Source organism: Natator depressus, chromosome 4 (assembly GCF_965152275.1).
Source record: "Natator depressus isolate rNatDep1 chromosome 4, rNatDep2.hap1, whole genome shotgun sequence".
NCBI classification, from domain to species: Eukaryota; Metazoa; Chordata; order Testudines; family Cheloniidae; genus Natator; species Natator depressus.
Window position 1 is genome coordinate 50,959,072 of NC_134237.1, and position 20,625 is coordinate 50,979,696.

A 20,625-nucleotide genomic window follows, 5' to 3' on the forward strand; every position below is an offset into this window, starting at 1 on the left:
CTACTTGTGTTGTGGGAAAATAAGCTGGTAAGGATGTGTGCAGAAATGTGAAAATGGAGCAGTGTTACAGCTGCTGTGCATGGTTTGTGGTGTATGACAGTTGTAATGATACTTAAAGTGAGTGCTTGTGGGTGGAGGAGTAGAGGGTATGTACTGTTAAGTAGCTTATCTTTTCATTTCCTGCCTTTTGTGTGTTTAGCAACCCTGCTTCCCAATGAAGTTTTGTGTATTAATATATTGCTAATGCTAGCCACTATAGATTCTATTAACAGGTAGAAGATTGGAGAGCGGGGGATACAGGACATAAATCCACCAGAATACTCACAGCTCTCTGCTTAGTGAGGGTCTAGTAGCCCTCAGACCCTTGTCTTATTTGGAGATTTGTCCCTTGATAAAAATATTAGATGCTGACAGCTAGCCAAGGCCCCCAGTACAAGCGTATGGGCCCCACTTCTCTGACAGTAGACAAAGCATTTTCTTTAAAATGGCTCAGTTATGTGTATTAGGGGGGCCCAGACAGGTCATCCTAAACTCCCAAAGTCAGCTGTGGGAGCATCACAGGATTTTGTGAACTGCTCTGTTTACAGACATAATAGAACTTTTTTGCACCTTTCAGATTTGTTCAGTCTCAGGTATTACCATTTTCATGAAAGCACTGCCTTCTGTTGGAGGGGGGAAAGCCCTTCCTTCTTCTCTAAATGTGTTCTGTAATACTTACCACCAAAACTAATCTCATGCAACGAGAACTACCTATATGCTAAGAGAAGCCCTTAACTGGCTTCGCTTGATGCCTAAATACTACACTAATGAGCACCCTCCACATACTCAGAATAGGTATGGGTCTTATCTGGAGGCAACATGATCCAAAACCAACGAGGACCTGGAACAGGAATCGGTAAACCTGTGTTCTACTCCCTGCTCTACCATTAAGCTGTTGCGTGACTTTGACCACCTCAGTTACTTCAGCCACCTCAGTCTCTGTTTTCCTAATCTACAAAACAGGGATAATTATATTTACCATCCTTTGTAAAGGACTTTGCCACCTTCAGATTATAAGCACTAATTATTATTCTTGCTGTTATAGAGAGTGGTGTGATCATATACAAAAATACATTTTATCTTTACATTCTGAAACTTCTTTTAAGTGCTTTACATGTTGTAGTTTGCTATTCTATAGAGAGCACCACTCTACATACTATGAAATACCATCACACGTCAAATCCATAGCTATCCAGGTGTTTTGGTAGGCAGTACTGTATGTTGTGCTAACATGTAGTCACAGCAAGACTTTACAGTACAACCCTGGATTTCTTGTCACATAGGTTGCAGAAGTACTGTGGACATATTTTCAAAAAAGAGCTATGACAAGAAGCAGCTGCACAATTTGCACTGGAGTGATTAGATTCTTTAGTTTGGTTAAAAAGCCTCTGGAAACCCTAAACAAGTCCTGGATTGAGCCCCGCTTCTAAGGACCTTTCTTCTTGAAGGCTGACAGACTTCTCACTCTTGTGAAAGAGCAGCTTCAGAAAGCAACTGAGCATTCTCCAACACCCACTTTTTGAGAAGTACAGTCAGCACTTCCTGAAAAATAAAAGTATAAAGTCTTTTTTAAATTGGGAATGAATGAAAAGGATAAGAGGACACAGTAAATGTAATGTTTAAAAATAGGTACAGCATGTTTAACATTTGAAGTAAGTTAGGGTACAGATCACAGCCACAGAAATATCAGATTAAGACTTTTATTCAAAACACGTCTTCCCACAATAGTATTTGTTTCTAATCAGAATAGCACTGTTTTAAAGTGAAAGTTTGGGGTATAGATTATTGAAGTTCAGAAGCTCCACTCTGCCACTGCATTATACAGGGTGCAGAGACTGAGGCCATATATTCCTCTTGACATCATTATATGGAGGGGGGAGTGATAACTCAGTGGTTTGAGCATTGGCCTCCTAAACCCAGCGTTGTAAGTTCAATCCTTGAGGGGGCCATTCAGGGATGTGGGGCAAAAATTGGGGATTGGTCCTGCTTTGAGCAGGGGGTTGGATTGAGGTGACCTCCTGAGGTCCCTTTGAACCCTGATATTCTATGATAACTTGCTGCAGGATGTCGGGGAGGGAGCATACATTTGTATGTAATCAGAAGGAAGAATTCCACATGTAGACTACACTACATTAATTTTTGATTATTACTACAAAAGGTTCCCCCTCCCCCCGCTCTCCTGCTGGTAATAACTCACCTTACCTGATCACTCTCCTTACAGTGTGTATGGTAACACCCATTGTTTCATGTTCTGTGTGTATATAAATCTCCCCACTGTATTTTCCACTGAATGCATTCGATGAAGTGAGCTGTAGCTCACGAAAGCTTACGCTCAAATAAATTTGTTAGTCTCTAAGGTGCCACAAGTCCTCCTTTTCTTTTTGCGGATACAGACTAACACGGCTGCTACTCTGAAACCTGTCATTAAATCTACTGTTTTTCTTGGTAAATAGATTTAGTGTGTACTGTGTGGTACCTTGACCTATATTACTGTATGCTGTGTCTCTGATTCAGAAAGAAGCATATCCACTGCAAAAGCCTATTGCTCTCGGACAAACTATACCATGTTAGGTTATCTGTTGTAAGGAATGAATACTGATCAAAATATCAAATGCTAGCCCGAACAAGCAGTTTTAGGTGCAACAACCTTCAAGATTTGTTTTACATCTCCAAAGAAGAACATTAGGTTTCAGAACATCAGCTGGTTGATTGTCATACATATTTCTGTGAAACTCTTCAAAGGCGTCACTGTTGCTCACTGGGAAAAGAGAAAAAAAATACACTGACGTTTTAGAGAGAGAAGAGTAACTTATGTTTAATGGTAATAAACCTGATGCACCATCACTTCCTGTGCAGCTATTAGAAGTACCACTGTATGTTTAATTAAACTGGCTTAAGAACATAAGAACAGCCATAGTGGGTCAGACCAGTGGTCCATCTGGCCCAGTATCCTGTCTTCTGACAGTGGCCTGTGCCAGGTGCTTCAGAGGGAACAAACAGAATAGGGCAATTATTGAGTGATCCATACCCTGTCATCCACTCTCAGCTTCTGGCAGTCAAAGGCTAGGGACACACAGAGCATGGAGTTGCATCCTGACCATCTTGGCTAATAACCATTGATGGACCTTTCCGCCATGAACTCGTCTAATTCTTTTTTGAACTCAGTTATAGTTTTGGCCTTCACAGCATCCCCTGGCTATGAGTTCCATAGGTTGACTGTGCATCGTGTGAAGAAATACTTCCTTCTGTTTGTTTTAAAACCTGCTGCCTATTAATTCTTCGGATGACCCCTGGTTCTTGTGTTATGTGAAGGAGTAAATAACACGTCCTTATTCACTTTCTCCACACCAGTCATGACTTTATATACCTCTATCATATGCCCCCTTAGTCATCTTTTTTCCAAACTGAAAAGTCCTAGTCTTTTTAATCTCTCCTCATATGGAAGTTGTTCCATACCCCTAATATTTTTGTTGCCCTTTTCTGTACTTTTCCCAATTCTAATATATATTTTTGCAGATGGGGCAACCAGAACTGCATGCAGAATTCAAGTGTGGGCGTGCCATGGATTTATATAGTGGTATTATGATATTTGCTGTCTTATTATCTATCTTTCCTAATGGTTCCTAACGTTGTTAGCTTCTTTGACTGCTGCCGCACATTGAGTGGATGTGTTTAGAGAACTATCCACAATGACTCTAAGATCTCTTTCTTGAGTGGTAGCATCTAATTTAAATCCCATAATTTTGTATGTATAGTTGGGATTATATTTTTCAGTGTACATTACTTTGCATTTATCAACATGAGTTAGCTTGTGCAAGCTAACTGACTAAGCAATAACTAAAGAAATCTTGGAGCCTCATGTATCAACCAGGAGCTAGCTACACTAAAGATTGGCAGAGAATAGGTGTACAGTTTGGTGTACGGATGGGCTCCACCTAAACCAAAATGGAACCAGATTGATGGTACTTAACATTAAAAAGGTCGTAGAACAGTTTTTAAACTAAACGCTGGGGGAAAGTCGACAGGTGTGGAGGAGCACATGGTTCAGACATCCCTTAGGGGAGGATCTATTAAGAGAGAATCTCTATGTCCTAGTGAGGACGAGAGGATGGAAAATGATAAAATACAGGCAGGGTCTGATCAGAAATAGACAAATAAAAAAAAAAGAGTCCCATTCAATTACATCATGTAATGGCAGACAGTCAAAAGGAGACAAGTTTTTATAGTGCTTATATACCAATGCTAAAAGTCTAAATAATAAAATGGGTGAACTAGAGTGCCCCATATTAAATGAGGATATTAATATAATAGATATCACAGAAACTTGGTGGAATGAGGATAATCAATGGGATACAGTAATACCAGGGTACCAAATATAACGGAAGGACAGAACAGGTCGTGCTGGTGGGGGAGTGGTATTATATGTGAAAGAAAGCGTAGAATCAAATTAAGTAAAAATTTTAAACGAATCAAATTGTACCATAGAATCTCTATGGATAGAAATTCCATACTCTAATAAGAATATAGCAATAGGCATAAATTACCGACCACCTGACCAGGATGGTGAGAGTGACTGTGAAATGCTCGGGGAGATTAGAGAGGCTATTAAAATAGAAAACTCAATAATAATAATAGTAATTAATAATGGGAGATTTCAGTTATCCCCATATTGACTGGGTACACGTCACCTCAGGACAGGATGGAGAGATAAAGTTTCTTGACACCTTAAATGACTGCTTCTTGGAGCAGCTGGTCCTGGAACCTCCCAGAGGAGAGGCAATTCTTGATTTAGCCCTAAGTGGAGCACAGGATCTGGTCCAAGAGGTGAATATAGCTGGACCTCTTGGTAATAGTGACCATAATATTCTTAAATTTAATATCACTGTGGCAGGAAAAACACCACAGCAGCCCAACATTGTAGCATTTAATTTCAGAATGGAGAACTACACAAAAATGAGGTTAGTTAAACAGAAATTAAAGAGTATAGTGCCAAAAGTGAAATTTCTGCAAGCTGTGTGGAAAGTTTTTAAAGACACCATAATAGAGGCTCAACTTAAATGTGTACCCCAAATTAAAAAACATAGTAAGAGAACCAAAAAGGAGCCACCGTGGCTAAACAACAAAGTAAAAGAAGCAGTGAGAGGCAAAAAGGCATTCTTTATAAAATGGAAGTTAAATCCTAGTGAGGAAAATAGGAAGGAGCATAAACACTGGCAAATGAAGTGTAAAAATACAATTAGGAAGGCCAAAAAAGAATCTGAGGAACAGTTAGCTAAAGACTCAAAAAGTAATAGCAAATTTTTTTTTTAAGTACATCAGAAGCAGAAAGCTTGCTAAACAACCAGTGGGGCGACTGGACGATCGAGGTGCTAAAGCAGCGGTCCCCACAGTGGGGTGCGCAAGACGATCCATTGGGGGGCACAGCAGGAGGAGCGCCGCCAGAGAAAAAGGGCGGTGCGGCAGGAGGGGCACCACTGGAGAAAAAAGGAGGGGTGGGGGGCAGCTGGAGGAGCGCCACCCTAAGATTGGCCGGAATGCCGCCCCTTACAGTGTGCCGCCCCAGGCACATGCTTCCTACGCTGGTGCCTGGAGACGGCCCTGCGAGGTATCCTGAGGGAAGAGTGAGAGTTCCACAACCAGAGGGGTTGACAGTGGCGCCCTCACTCGTTCATTGGCTTTCAGCGTATTGCGACGTATTGCAGTTTACATGTGCCCAGTTAAGTGGATTTACGGATTATATTTTTATTTAGTTTTAACTAAAACTAACCCTCACAAAATGGACAAGTGGCTTAAAAAGATTCCTGCAAAGAAACCGCGGATTGAAGATAATACTAATAATGCGAGCACAAGCAAACAACAAGAAAATGGCAGAGCTGACAGTTCTCCTACTCCTAGTACGAGCTCTTCGTCAGCCACATTACGAGGTGAAAACAATGACGATCTAATCAGATCTGACAAGAAGTCGGCCAAAAAAATTTGAAATTATCAAGAAGACTATTTGAAATATGGATTTACATCCACTATCATTAACTATGAACCTCTCCCTAAGAGTGTATTGTGCCTTGAGATATTAGCTAATGATAGGATGAAGCCCTCACGATTAGCAAGACATTTAAAAACTAAGCCTCCAGAACATGAAACAAACCTCTACCATTTTTTCAGCAATGTTTAAAGTCATGCGATACTCAATCCAGTACTTCACAAAATTTCACTAAACTTAACGATAAATGTTTAGAAGCCTCTTTTGAGGTTTCTTACTGAATAGCAAGACAAAAAGCCACAAACCATTGGGGAAACACTTGTTCTTCCTGCCGCGGTAAAAATGGATGAAATAATACACAGAAAACAATATGGCGACAAACTAAAATGCATTTCTTTGTCAGCAAATACTGTTGGAAGACGCATAGAAAACATTGCTGAAGATTTGAAGAAACAAGTATTAGAACAAATTACGCAGTGTGGGAGGTTTGCTATACAGTTGGATGAAAGTACAGCTGTTTCTAACATGTCTCAGCTTATGGTATTTGCTCGATTCTGGTTCAATAATGAAACACATGAAGAACTACTTTTTTGTGAGCCATTAAAGGAAAGATGTACCAGAGAAGATATATTCTCAACAGTAAATGACTTCTTTAATACAAAACAATGTTTTATGAAAAAACTGTAAGTGTAACCACTGATGGAGCGGCTGCTTTGACTGGAATAAAGAAAGGATTCCAGGGTAAGGTTACAGAGATAGCACCACACGTGAAATTCATTCACTGCATCGTTCATAGGCAAGCTATTGCAGGAAAGAAGTTGGAGCCAGAAGTGCACAAAGTGCTATAGGATGTCATCCATGTGGTTAATTTTATAAAAACAAGACCTTTAAATAGTAGAATCTTTACAATACTTTGTAATGAGATGGGGAGTGACCTTGAAAACATTTGTACCACACACAGACATTTGCTGGTTAACTCGTGGCAAAGTGCTTAAAAGAGTTGTCGAACTTAAAGATGAGTTACGCGTTTTTCTTTTAGAAAAAGACAAGGGTTCCAAATTTGCTGACCTTTTCTGTGATGACAAGTGGCTGTCAGTAGTGTGCTACCTAGCAGATATTATCGAAAAAATAAACACACTTAATCTGTCCCTTCAAGGTAAAGGGGACGTTTTAACAACGAGTGAGAAAGTAACTGCTTTTCGAAAGAAACTTGTGCTATGGAGAAAGAATTTTGAAAACAGATGTTTGGAAATGTTTCCATCGTTATGTGATTTTGTTGCCGAAAACAATGTAAGTGTGTCACCTATAAAAACCTCTCATATCTGCACACTTAAAAAACTTGGAAACAGAATTTTCTAACCTGTTTAAAAATCTTCCAAATGAAGAGGTTCAGTGGGGTTTGAACCCATTTGTTAAAAATATAAAAATGCAACACCTTCCGATTAGTTTGCAAGAACAACTGATTGACATCAGGGAAGATGGAAATTTACTAGCCGAATTTCAACAAAAACCTTTGCATAATTGGTGGATGGGATTGAAAAATGAGTATCATGATTAGTAAGCGAAGCAAACGATGCACTTCTTCCATTTGGATCTACGTATCTTTGTGAGGCATCTTTTTCAGCTATGACAGCCATTACAACCAAGGTGCGAAATAAACTGAATTTAGAACCAGACCTTCGAATCGCTGTATCACAAAGTGTTAAACCAAGATTTTCAAAAATAATGAAGCATATTCAATCACATTGCTCTCACTAAAAATATTAATAATATTTTTGTAGTGAGAGCAAAAAGGTTTTTTGTACTGTTAATAAATAAAAAAAATATTTTAAAAATATTGTTTATTTAATCTCTCTCATCCTTTTTTAATTTCTATTTTTGTTTATGTTTTATAATGTACATAATATTAGTACAGTAGTACAGGTATATAATTTATACATAAATAAATATACATATATTGGGGGTGCGTGCTCAAACATTTTTTACTGATGGGGTGCGCGATCAAAAAAGTTTGGAGACCACTGTACTAAAGGAGCACTCAAGGACGATAAAGCCATTGCGGAGAAACTAAATGAATTCCTTGCATCAGTCTTCACGGCTGAGGATGTGAGGGAGATTCCCAAACCTGAGCCATTCTTTTTAGGTGACAGATCTGAGGAACTGTCCCAGATTGAGGTATCATTAGAGGAGGTTTTAGAACAAATTGATAAATTAAACAGCAGTAAGTCACCAGAACCAGATGGTATTCACCCAAGAGTTCTGAAGGAACTCAAATGTGAAATTGCAGAACTACTAACTGTAGTCTGTAACCAATCATTTAAATCAGCTTCTGTACCAGATGACTGGAGGGAGCATAGCTAATGTAACACCAATTTTTAAAAAGGGCTCCAGAGGTTACCCCGGCAATTACAGGCCTATAAGCCTGATTTCAGTACTGGGAAAACTGGTTGAAACTATAATAAAGAACAATATTGTCAGACATATAGATGAACATAATTTGTTGAGGAAGAGTCAACATGGTTTTAGTAAAGGGAAATCATGCCTCACCGATTTACTAGAATTCTTTGAGGCGGTCAACAAGCATGTGGACCAAGGGGACCCAGTGGAGATAGTGTACTTAGATTTTCAGAAAACCTTTGACGAAGTCCCACACCAAAGGCTCTTACGCAAAGTAAGCTGCCACAGGATAAGAGGGAAGGTGCTCTCATGGATTCGTAACTGGTTAAAAGATAGGAAACAAAGGGTAGGTATAAATGGTCAGTTTTCAGAATGGAGAGAGGTAAATAGTGGTGTCCCCCAGGGGTTTGTTCTGGGACCAGTCCTATTCAACATATTCATAAATGATCTGGAAAAAGGATAAACAGTGAGGTGGCAAAATTTGCAGATGATACAAAATTACTAAAGATAGTCAAGACCCAGGCAGACTGCGAAAAGCTACAAAAGGATCTCTCAAAACTGGGTGACTGGGCAACAAAATGGCAGATGAAATTTAATGTTGATAAATGCAAAGTAATGCACATTGGAAAGCATAATCCCAACTATACATATAAAATGATGAGGTCTAAATTAGCTGTTACCACTCAAGAAAGAGATCTTGGAGTCATTGTGGATAGTTCTCTGAAAACATCCACTCAATGTGCAGAAGCAGTCAAAAAAGCGAACAAAATGCTGGGAATAATTAAGAAGGGGACAGATAATAGGATAGAAAATATCATGTTGTCTCTATATAAATCCATGGTACGCCCACATCTTGATTACTATGTGCAGATCTGGTCACCCCATCTCAAAAATGATATATTGGATTTGGAAAAAGTTCAGAAAAGGTCAACAAAAATGATTAGGGGTATGGAACGGCTTCTGTATGAGGAGAGATTAATAAGACTGGAACTTTTCAGCTTGGAAAAGAGACGGCTAAGGGGAGATATGATTGAGGTCTATAAAATCATGACTGGTGTAGAGAAAGTAGATAAGGAAGTGTTGTTTACTACTTCTCATAACACAAGAACTAGGGGTCACCAAATGAAATTAATAGGCAGCAGGTTTAGAACAAATAAAAGGAAGTATTTCTTCACACAACACTGTCAACCTGTAGAGCTCCTTGCCAGAGGATGTTGTGAAGACCAAGACCATAACAGGGTTCAAAAAAGAACTAGATAAATTCATGGAGGATAGGTACATCAATGGCTATTTGCCAGGATGGGCACGAATGGTGTCCCTAGACTGTTTGCCAGAAGCTGTGAATGAGCAACAGGGGATGGATCACTTGATGATTACCTGTTCTGTTCATTCCCTCTGGGGCACTTGGCACTGGCCACTGTCGGAAGACAGGATACTGGGCTAGATGGACCTTAAGAATGGCCCTACTGGGTCAGACTGTGTTCTTATGTTTGAAAAGCAAACAGTTAGTTTTAGCAATAGTACTGGATTCTGAAAGGATGGATAAATCTAGCAAAGTTATTTCAGACTTATATGAAAGCACATATTAAAAATTCCTGTCAAAAATGAACTCCATGCATTAATAACTGAGCTTTCATTTTATAACAATATCTTATTAATTAGTTAAAAACACATATAAATAATATATAATAGTCATTAAGTTGTAACCAACGCCTAGAGTCAGGTATTCAGTATGCATTGTGTTAAATCATCATATATGTTTTCGGAATTTACAAGCCACCGCTTCCTGTCAACCCTGTTTTAGATCATCTGATAAGGAGGATTTTATCCAGCAGTAGTATTTGTACAAATACTTTGACCGTTAGCACAATTAAAACTGCCAGACCTTCAAGGAATGTTTAAGTTGATAAGACATTCATGTATTTTGATGCACGCTATGGGCATGCCACTTAAGCCCAGATCCTGCAATACACACAACATTAAGCATTTAAGTAGTCCTATTGTCTTCAATGGGACTATTGATGGGGTAAAATTAGACATATATGTAAGTGTTTGCTGGATGGGGGCCTTATGCAGTAGCCCAGTGCAGTGATGCCAGTCAGTGACCAGTAAAACTACCCCCAACACCGCTCCCCCCAGATTTTTATTTTAAAAAAATAACTTTGTGGATTCTAACACCTAAAATCAGTTGTGAAGCTACTGTTCTGCTGTGTCTCTATAATGTGCTTCTGCAAAGCTAGATAAAGCAGATATTATGATACCCTTTTTGTTGGGCCATCAACTAACTTAAGAGAGACACTTGGTGAAGGACAAAAGAGAGAGGTGCACCATTTCCCTTGTCAAAGCTAAAGTAATTGGGACTTTGTGCCAGGACCTATACAGGGTTAGGGAGACTGATTCAGTCTCAGACCCCAGATAGGCTGTGGTGCTGCAACACCACCCCATCACTGTGCTTGCCCTTCTTCCCCACCTCTCAAGGCACAGTTTTGGGCCACTGGAACCACTGAGTGTGGAGCCACAGGCTCTTCTCCGTTACACCCTCTTTGGCATCATCCTATTGGAAGACAACACAGATTTCCCTCTGCAGTGTGAGGGGTTGTGGATGCATGCCTTGCCCCAGAGCCTCTCCACCAATGGTGTCCTGCATGGATCCATCCAACCCACAAGGCTTAAGCAGAGTGAAGGGCCTGTTGTGATAATTGGGCCTACAAATTAACCCTGATTGTGAGTTCAATTGCAAAAAGTGAAAGTTCATAAACTGTCACAATAACTTATAATAATAAATGCTGATGGGAAAAGGTGTGGAAAAGAGACAAAGCCTGAATTAGTCCAAACAAAAAGGCCTACTGATAAAACTCAAGCACGGTGTTAAAATCATACCCCATAACAAAAACCAGAACAGTGTGATACTGGAACTCAATGACCCAAAACTGATAAGTCTGTCATTAGGCCTAACTGGTTAACAAAATAATGAGGGAGATGAGCTATTCCACACATCACTCCCTTTTAGGATCCTCAGAAACTTTGCAGGGAAAACTGACTCCTGCAAAACTGGCTGACAAAGAGGAGAAAGGATGAAGCAAACTCCACCATGATGGCTGCCATTCCCACTGCATCCTGGACCCTTGACCTTCTTCATCCTAATCCTGAACGATGTCCTGACCAGACCAGGGAGAGGGAACCAGATGACATTGCCACCTTCACTGGCTCTGACTAAGTCCTGAATACCACTTGGAATGTGAGACTTTGTCTCACGCACACACACACCTCCCGCATGTGTTCTTTTCCTTCCCTACCATATTTCTTCTTTCCTATCCCTCTCCTTTTTCCTTCTGTCTAATACGAGTTTGGCTTAGTCAGTCAAGCCTGTATATTGTGCAACACTGTTGAAACCCTGTGACCAGAAAGAGGCTTCTACATGCAATGCCCTAAACAGCCCAAAGCTGGTACAAATTTGCCAGGTCTCTGAGTGGCTGATAAGACCCCTGTGCTGTGCCTGTGTTTTTCCAGCAATGAGATTGCAAGTGAGAGTCAACATCAGAGACAGAAGTCACACTGGCTATCTTTGCAGTTCTTTGCCCTCCTCCTTTTAAGTGTGTTTGTCTTGTTTTGTCTTCTAGGAAACAGGATCGGACTTTAACAACAGCAACTCCAGCCCATCTCAATGGCTTCTTCTCGTTTCCCCAAAAAGATAGTTATTACCATCTAAAATGGTCAAACACAGGGGATTTTTCCTTCTAAAGACTGTCTCCAGCTAAGTGGAAAAGGAACAGGGGATGTTCTTAAAATTAAAGCCTTACTTAATACTTTACATTTCGAAGGCTTGAAGTGTTTTTCTTTCCCCCTCCCCATGCCTCCCCAGAATCTTTAATAAAAGGTTTAAAAGGTTTGTAATAATGTGTTTGCCAAGACAACATGCAGGATGAGGTCTCTGTATTACAAACCCCAAACTTTGTTTAAAAAACAGGCCTCATATAAGCCTCTTCCACACCTGAATGATTTTACCTTGGGGCCAAACTCTCACCCAACAGGCATATATTGAAGCATGGCTCTACTTTGAAAAGTAACTGTAAAAGTTACATTTCAATGTCTATTCAGAGCCATAGCTAATGACTTCATCAAATAAAATAAAAAGCTTACCATCTTGTTAACTATGTCCCGAGTGGAGAATCTTTACTGCTAGTGATGCGTGGGGCAGAAAAACCCAGCTTGCCTTTCAGATTTCATGCTGTGTTTGCAGCACTGGCAGTTAGAAAAATACATCCTTTTATTTGTAAACTAAACAGGATTATATATGGAGTCATTTGGAACCCCATGATGCTATTTTGTAAAAGTTGCTTTTTGGAGTAGAAGCACATTTTAACGAGTAATATTTGCAGCCATATTCTAGTTGGTAACAACCACATGCACAGACTCTCCCTTACTGCTCAGAATAATTTTTTCTTTAAATTTGCAGTTAGTTCAAAAATGGATCATTTACAGTTGTGTGCGTTTATTATTCCTTAACAAATGAAATAATACTGTTACTACCTCTACATTCATTAAGGTGACTATGTTTTCAAAATCAAAACCTGGGACACCTTTATGGGAACAAGTAGTTCGGATTGCAAAATCTTCATGTAAAAACCAAAAATACATTTCCTTTTTTAATCTATACTAGTGTTATTGCTGTTGCCTTATGATTCAACAATATGTTCACATTTCTCGGCTTGCAGGATAAATTCCAGTAGGTTCGTATTCTCAATGAATTTGTCATGACACACTGTGTCCACTTTGAACAAAAGAACGGCTTTGCCTGTGTCAACACTCATTCAGATTCTTTCTGCACTCCCAACATGTGCATCAAACAGAATACCTGTTCCACTGCACCATTTTATTCCTGGTAAGTACAGAGCAATTTCTATTTGGAACAGCAATATATCTTGAACAAACATTGTGTAGTTATTAAAAAATGCTTGAATCAATTAAAGGAAAAATACAGGACATTTCAGATGATCCAGAAATGGTTTTCGGGACATATCAGATGAAAAACCAGAACATATGGCCTCTCTATTAGTACAATACAAAACAATATTTGCCCTTTTAATCACAAGATGGTGACAGGTATTGAGTGATATTACATAATGCCATGTAATGGACTGAGCAAATTAGCAAACAGAGGAGAGAAATCTATTTAACATTTTGCGCGCGCACACACACACACACACACAGTGACAGATCCCTGGTGAACAGTTAGTTCATTTCTATTCAACTTCACCCTCTTCTTTCACAGGTCCACTAGGGAAGTGCTAGAAGAAGGTTGCTTGAGAAACTAGTAGGGAGACAGAAAATGACTTTGGGAAGGGTTGAATCCTAAGCTGAGAGTTTTTCTATTTATGATCATTTACATTTTTCTTACAAACCCTTATGGAAAAGATCTTGCAATGGACAGTTTTTTCTGCAGATTCATTTCACTATCTTACATGCTCCTTTAGGTCTATATAAAATCACATGGCATGGTAACACTTTCTTCTGGAAAGCCAATTCAGCAAGGTACGTAAGCACACGCCTAAGTTTAAACCACATGTTGTATGCAGTGAAGAAGAGCTCTGTCTGGCTCGAAAGCTTGTCCCTCTCACCAACAGCAGTTGATCCAATTAAAAATATTCCCTCACCCACCTTGTCTCTTCAAACTACATGAGTAGTTCCATTGTCTCCAATAGAACTACTCACATTATTAAAGTTAGGTGTGTGCTTCAGTAACCTTGCTGAACTGGGTCTGAGGAAGATATCAGACAAACTCAGGAGTTGTATTAAAGGCAAGTTGAAGAGTCCTAAAAATTGATCCTGGTCAATGACTGTACTTAAAAGGAACATATTTGCCCTGATTGTGTTTATAACAAGAGAGGAGCTCAGTTTGATAAGGTAATAATCCAGGGGTTCGATATCTGTTCCCATTTAAATCAACATCTAAAGAACTCATTATCTTGAACGAAATTAGGATTCCACCAGCTCCTACGAGCTTGATCGAACTCCCATGAAAGTCAGTGGGAGCTGAATCAGATAAACGTGTAATCAGAAGTTTCACTCATTTTAATAAAAATCACTAGAAGCAATATCTCCTGGGGAGTGTAATGATGCATATTCGATAACAGGGTAGCACCATGTTAAATGGAGATTTGATGGATTAAATTACTGCATAGTGTTTCTCTAAACAAAAACTCACTGTTGTAATAAATATCATTTTGTCACTGACATATACATAGCAATGATTTATAAACCTGTTAAAACTTGCTAAATAAATAGATTAAAAAATTATGAGACCATTGATAGTGTAATAAAGCTATGCTTCCTCTGGCTCCAGTAAGATGTCAATAGAACCACTGTGGTTCTTGAGCTATTCAAGACACTTCAACTAAGTTATTTTTTACCATTTTCTTTTATGGGGGATGGAATGTGAATTCACAATCAATATCTATGTGCAAAGTTTCAACATGGCCTAATTGCAAATAGCTGAGAAAGCTTAGAAGTTGGAGGTTAAAATGAAAATGGCATGCTTGAATGTTCAATATACCTTTAAGAATCCTTAAGAATTTCTTGAGATCCCGTTGTTGCCGAAGAAGCTGGAAGACAAAATACAAACAGTTGGAAATATTTCTGTTCAGTGGTTTAACAGTGTAGCTACAGAATAAAGCAAACCCTGTTTTAGAAATAAGAGAGGTACTTTCGGTTCATGGGTTGAAATTTTCAAAGATATCTAGGGGATTTGGACACATACTGGTCATTAACTTTATTTTGTTTCTAATTTTAATGGGAGATGTATTTACCCCTCTAGACTGCTCAACCATGACCCATTCCTTCTAGTTTAATTATATCATATTACTGTTTAAGATAAATGAGAAAATAAAGGTACCATGATTGTATTAAACATTACATTGCTTATAAACAATAATAAAATACCCCTTTAGCATATTGGTCTTTTCATCAGCTTCATGTCAGAAGATTCCTCCTTTCAAATTCAGTTAGGCTAAAAATTCTTTATCATGGCATGTGACAAAAGTCAAAGTTTTCTTTAGGCAGTAACTTTTCCATCAAATAATTTTGCTACCTGTCATGAGGCAATTGCAGTATGCTACCCCCAAAAACTTAACTTATTAGCCAGAGCTTAATAAAAGCTATTTTCAATCTGTGGTGATGATTTAAAAATTAAATTGACCTACAAAAGACATTTTAAAATGTATGGTATATTCGTTAGCATATATATGGCTCCACTTAATTTTTCTAGACAACAGTGCAGCTAACCCAAAGTAAACAGCCATGACTTTATTTTTAAAATAAAACATTTTAGATTAGACAATACTCTGCACCTTCTGAATCCTGCCCAGACTCACCCTCAACAGCCTCCTGGTTCCTTGAGGATGTGTCAGGCATCTCTTGAGCTGCTGAGGCTGTTCCTTCTTGAATACTGTCTACATTGTCCTCATGAGCAGAAGGTGCTGCAACATCCAAGCCTTCACCCACAACTTCTGTGAATTAGAGAGATAATTGTCTTCTTTTTTCTCCATTTGCCAGTATAAATGAAGCCCTATTTGAGCCCCAATTCAGTAAGCATGGTTCTAATTTTAAGCATAAGCTGTTGAAGTAGATAAGACTATTCAAGTGCTTAAAGTTTAAGCATGTTCATAAGTGTTTGCAGGACTGGAATTTAAGATACTATCCACTGTTTTTCGTTGAATCCGCCTACCCTTAGGGCAGAGAAATATAAACATTGATTAACTATTTTGCTAATTATTTATAATATTTTTCTAGCCTGACGTGTGTACTTTTGAGAAAGGTTTCAGAGTAACAGCCGTGTTAGTCTGTATTCGCAAAAAGAAAAGGAGTACTTGTGGCACCTTAGAGACTAACTAATTTATTTGAGCATAAGCTTTCGTGAGCTACAGCTCACTTCATCGGATGCATACTGTGGAAAGTGTAGAAGATCTTATTATATACACACAAAAAGCATGAAAAAATACCTCATGGAACGAGGTATTTTTTTCATGCTTTTTGTGTGTATATAATAAGATCTTCTACACTTTCCACAGTATGCATCCGATGAAGTGAGCTGTAGCTCACGAAAGCTTATGCTCAAATAAATTGGTTAGTCTCTAAGGTGCCACAAGTACTCCTTTTCCTTTTGAGAAAGTGTCTCCTGGTGGGTCATTTTTATATTTTATTTTCAATTTTTTCTAACCCACATTGCACAATGCTGATACTTAATTTGGGTGAAGAAGCTTCAGTGCAAACTGGGTGGGACTGGATAATCTACTGTTTGGGGATTATATACGATGTATTTCCACTTTCCCATATTTTATGGAAAATGAAGATACTGTTGAGCAGTTCTTTATGTAAAACTAGCCCTTTTAACAGCATGCTTGGGTGATTGGTTTGAGATCTGCCATAGCATGAATGCTATTTAACCTTACTTGATGGGCTGTATTCCTTTGCCTCTTTCGGGCTTGTCCACAGAGAGACTTACTGCAAGGCAAGCCAGGGTGTAAATGTACAGCACACCAGCCTGTCAAGCACTAAATCGCCATGTGGACCCTGCTGCCATGCACTGAAAGTTCTGTCATGTGCTTTGACCTACTGTTTGAAACAGCAGTACATCAGTGCGTACTACAAAACTTAAACAAACACCAAGACCAAGATTTTTAACAAAATAAGCTCTAAAGGCAAAAGACCCACCATTAAACTCAGCAGTATAAGCTAACTTGAAACACCTTAATTCACTGTATTGACACCTTAAATGAAAAGGTTCCTTATGGAAAATGGGGATGCCAGATTGCTGAAAGGTAAAGTATGTTTAAAGCTCAAGAGCCTTGTGTCTTTTCCCCTCCGTCTCCATCCCCTTCCCTATGGGCTCATCCCCAGAATGATAAAATACATGTAACCATTCCAGGTTTCCATGACTTACCTCCCTAGTCTCTTACTAAGACTTTTTTCTCCCACATGAAACTGCAGTTGGGTGTGACTATTTGAGGCTATTTGATCACATTTGTTTCTTAAGAACATCACCTTGTAGATAAGACTTTAACAAGTTCAAGCAAGATCATAATTTATGTCCCATAAACATCACTAGCATCTGCTTTGTAATTGCAAGTACTGCATTCCTATAGGCCACTAGAAAATTCACAGTCTCGTGTTGTAAGGTACTTTTATCCAAGCGATAGCACAGTTCATTTGCTTGAGTATGTCTGGATAACTTTTCCAGTAATCCATTTGTGGTAAGATGGCAAGGAGCTGATGTAAGACATTTGATACCATTTCTTTTGACAAACAATTGAAACTCTTCAGATGTGAATTGCATTCCATTGTCACAGTCTGTTCAGGAACTCCAGCACATGAAAACAATAGTCTTAATACTTATACCATCTATGTTGATCTAGTTGAATTCAGACAGAATACTTAGACTCATAGAAGCATAGGACCGGAAGGGACCTCGAGAGGTCATCTAGTCCAGTCCCCTGCACTCATGGCAGGACTAAGTATTATCTAGACCCTCCCTGACAGGCATTTGTCTAACCTGCTCTTAAAAATCTCCAATGATGGAGATTCCACAACCTCCCTTAGCAATGTATTCCAGTGCTTAACCACCCTTACAGGAAGTTTTTCCTAACGTCCAACCTAAACCTTCCTTGCTGCAATTTAAGCCCATTGCTTCTTGTCCTATCCTCAGAGGTTAAGAACGAAAATTCTTCTCCCTCCCCCTTGTAACAACTTTTTATGTACTTAAACTGTTGTCATGTCCCCTCTCAGTCTTCTCTTTTCCAGACTAAACAAACCCAGTTTTTTCAATCTTCCCTCATAGGTCATTTTTTCTAGACCTTCAATCATTTTTGTCTCTCTTCTCTGGACTCTCTCCAGTTGGTCCACATCCTTCCTGAAATGGAAAAATACTCCAGTTGAGGTCTAATCAGTGCAGACTAGAGCAGAAGAATTACTTCTCGTGTCTTGCTTACAACACTCCTGCTAATACATCCCAGAATGATGTTTGCTTTTTTTGCAACAGTGTTACACTGTTGACTCATATTTAGCTTATGGTCCACTATGACCCCCAGATCCCTTTCTGCAGTACTCCTTCCTAGGCAGTCATTTGCCATTTTGTATGTGTGCAACTGATTGTTCCTTCCTAAGTGGAGTACTTTGCATTTGTCCTTATTGAATTTCATCCTACTTACTTCAGACCATTTCTCCAGTTTGTCCAGATCATTTTGAATGATTTTGAATGACTTCCGGCCATTTAGAATGGGCATCTATTGCAATCATAGATGTCCCAAAAACTGTCCAGCCTTGGCTATGTGGATTCATTGCCACTGCATAGGGTGCTGTCAAGGCTGATTCCCAACTCTGGCAGTTGGAGTGCAGAAGGTGAGGGCCTGCAATGATTCTAAAAATTAATACTGGCCACTCCAGGCTTCTATTAAACTCCCAAGGTTACAGCTTCTCTCTGACCTTGGGTGGGTAGATGCTGCCACCACCCAAATGCAAAACCCCTGAGGACCCAGGAAGGTGTACTTGGGAATTCCTTCCTGTGGGGTACCCTCAAGCCCTTTCACCCACCGTCTGGGGAACAGCTGAGAAAGAAGACAGAGGAAATTAGCCATTGCCCCCAGCTAATTAAACAACATATGCACAAACCTCTTAGGACACCAAAAATCCAATCCTGTTCTTTAAAAAGGTAAATTTTATTAAAAACAAAAAGAAAGAAAATACATCTGGAACTTAGGCTTTGCTAGATTAAAAAAAACACATTTACAAAAATTAACATCAAGAATAACCTTCTTGAGGTCCAACTTAAAGGTTACAAGCAAAACAAAAGCATTTGGGGTTAGCACAGAGGAGTTCACAAGCCAATAAGAAATAAACAGAAATAAACCTAATTGCATCTTTCTAGACATTTTCTGATTTATGAGTAGGTTTTAGGTATGATCTGATGATTTCCATACCTGACAAAAAGCTTTTTACAGCATAGTCGCAGCCCTGTCTGTGCTCTGTCCCCTCTCTCTGGAGAGCAACAGCAGAACAGACAAAGGGAAGTTTTTTCCCAATTTTAAAAAGTTCTAGCCCTCCCATTGGTTCTTTTGGTCAGGTGCCCACTCCTTTCCTTTTACCTGTGGGCTTTTTAACAGGTAAAGCAAGTAGAGAACAGCTACTAAGAGGGATTTTATAGCTAACTGGCTCTCAGTGTGTCCATAAAAGGGAGCTGTCCCCCCCACACACACACACACACACACTTCATTTATCACAGGTGCAAAGGAGCATGTTTAGGCATGTATTGACAATCTCATCTGTGTTTTCACCATTTCCTCTATTTGTGTATCAGTCCCTGGCCACCACACAAAACTCCTGCCCAGGACTTTCATTTTGACAATTCCCAAATGGCTTTCATGTAACTCTTGGAATACCTATGACTTGAGATTCATAGAAGTAACCATGCTGGTGCCACAGCTTAGGGAACCATGATGTACACTTTACTATTCTTTTTAAAAAAATAAAGCTGGAAGAGTTGTTTGTAGGCATATGTCCATTCATTCATTGTAATGTCATATACTTCAGCTAGCAGTGGATCATTTTTTGTTGTGTGTTGCACCATGGCCTTTGTCACTGCCAAGGGTTCAGTTTGTACCACAGAAGTCATATCTACTGTCTCTGGTTCCACTTCAGTATCCTTATCTGCTATTGCCAATGGTAGCTGTGACGAGCAATCTGCACTGGTTCTTTGAACGCAGTATTGTAACAATGAATGCCCAAGGTATCGCCTAGCTCCATAACTGTGCTGCAGCCATTGCCGGTACTCCTTTCTTTGGGTTAAAATTTTAAAGCAGCAGTTATGCTCTGTCTGCACTCAGAGTAAAATGTTTCCCATACAGATATTGGTGAAGTTTAACTCCCCAGACAAAACTCAAAGCTTCTCTGTCAAGTTCAGTATAGTTACATTTGACAGAGGTTAGAGATCTAGAAGCAAAGACAATAGGCCTTTCTGTACAACCTTCCATCATATGAAACTATTGCTCTTATTCCATGTTGGGAAATGTAACAAGCTAATGTTTTATGCAAAGATGCACTGTGGTACGTAAAACCCTTTCAGATGCTAATAGCTTATTGGCTTCATCCAGAGCTTTGGTTTGGCGTAGACCAACGCCATTTCTGTCCATTGTGTAACAGTTCATTCAGAGAATGTAACG

The 20,625-nt window shown here is 39.3% G+C and overlaps 1 protein-coding gene across 1 annotated transcript in view; it reads right to left on the reverse strand.

The window, feature by feature from the left end:
- Positions 1-1,738: 1,738 nt before the first annotated feature.
- MGARP (mitochondria localized glutamic acid rich protein) overlaps positions 1,739-20,625 on the reverse strand; it is a 47,718-nt gene continuing 28,831 nt past the window's right edge. The window contains exons 5-7 of the mRNA XM_074950870.1: positions 15,787-15,921; positions 14,970-15,018; positions 1,739-2,797 (exon numbers count right to left, since the gene is read on the reverse strand). Of these exons, the coding sequence (XP_074806971.1) occupies positions 14,972-15,018; positions 15,787-15,921 (182 nt within the window). The 3' untranslated portion in view covers positions 1,739-2,797; positions 14,970-14,971. The remainder of the gene's footprint in view (positions 2,798-14,969; positions 15,019-15,786; positions 15,922-20,625) is intronic.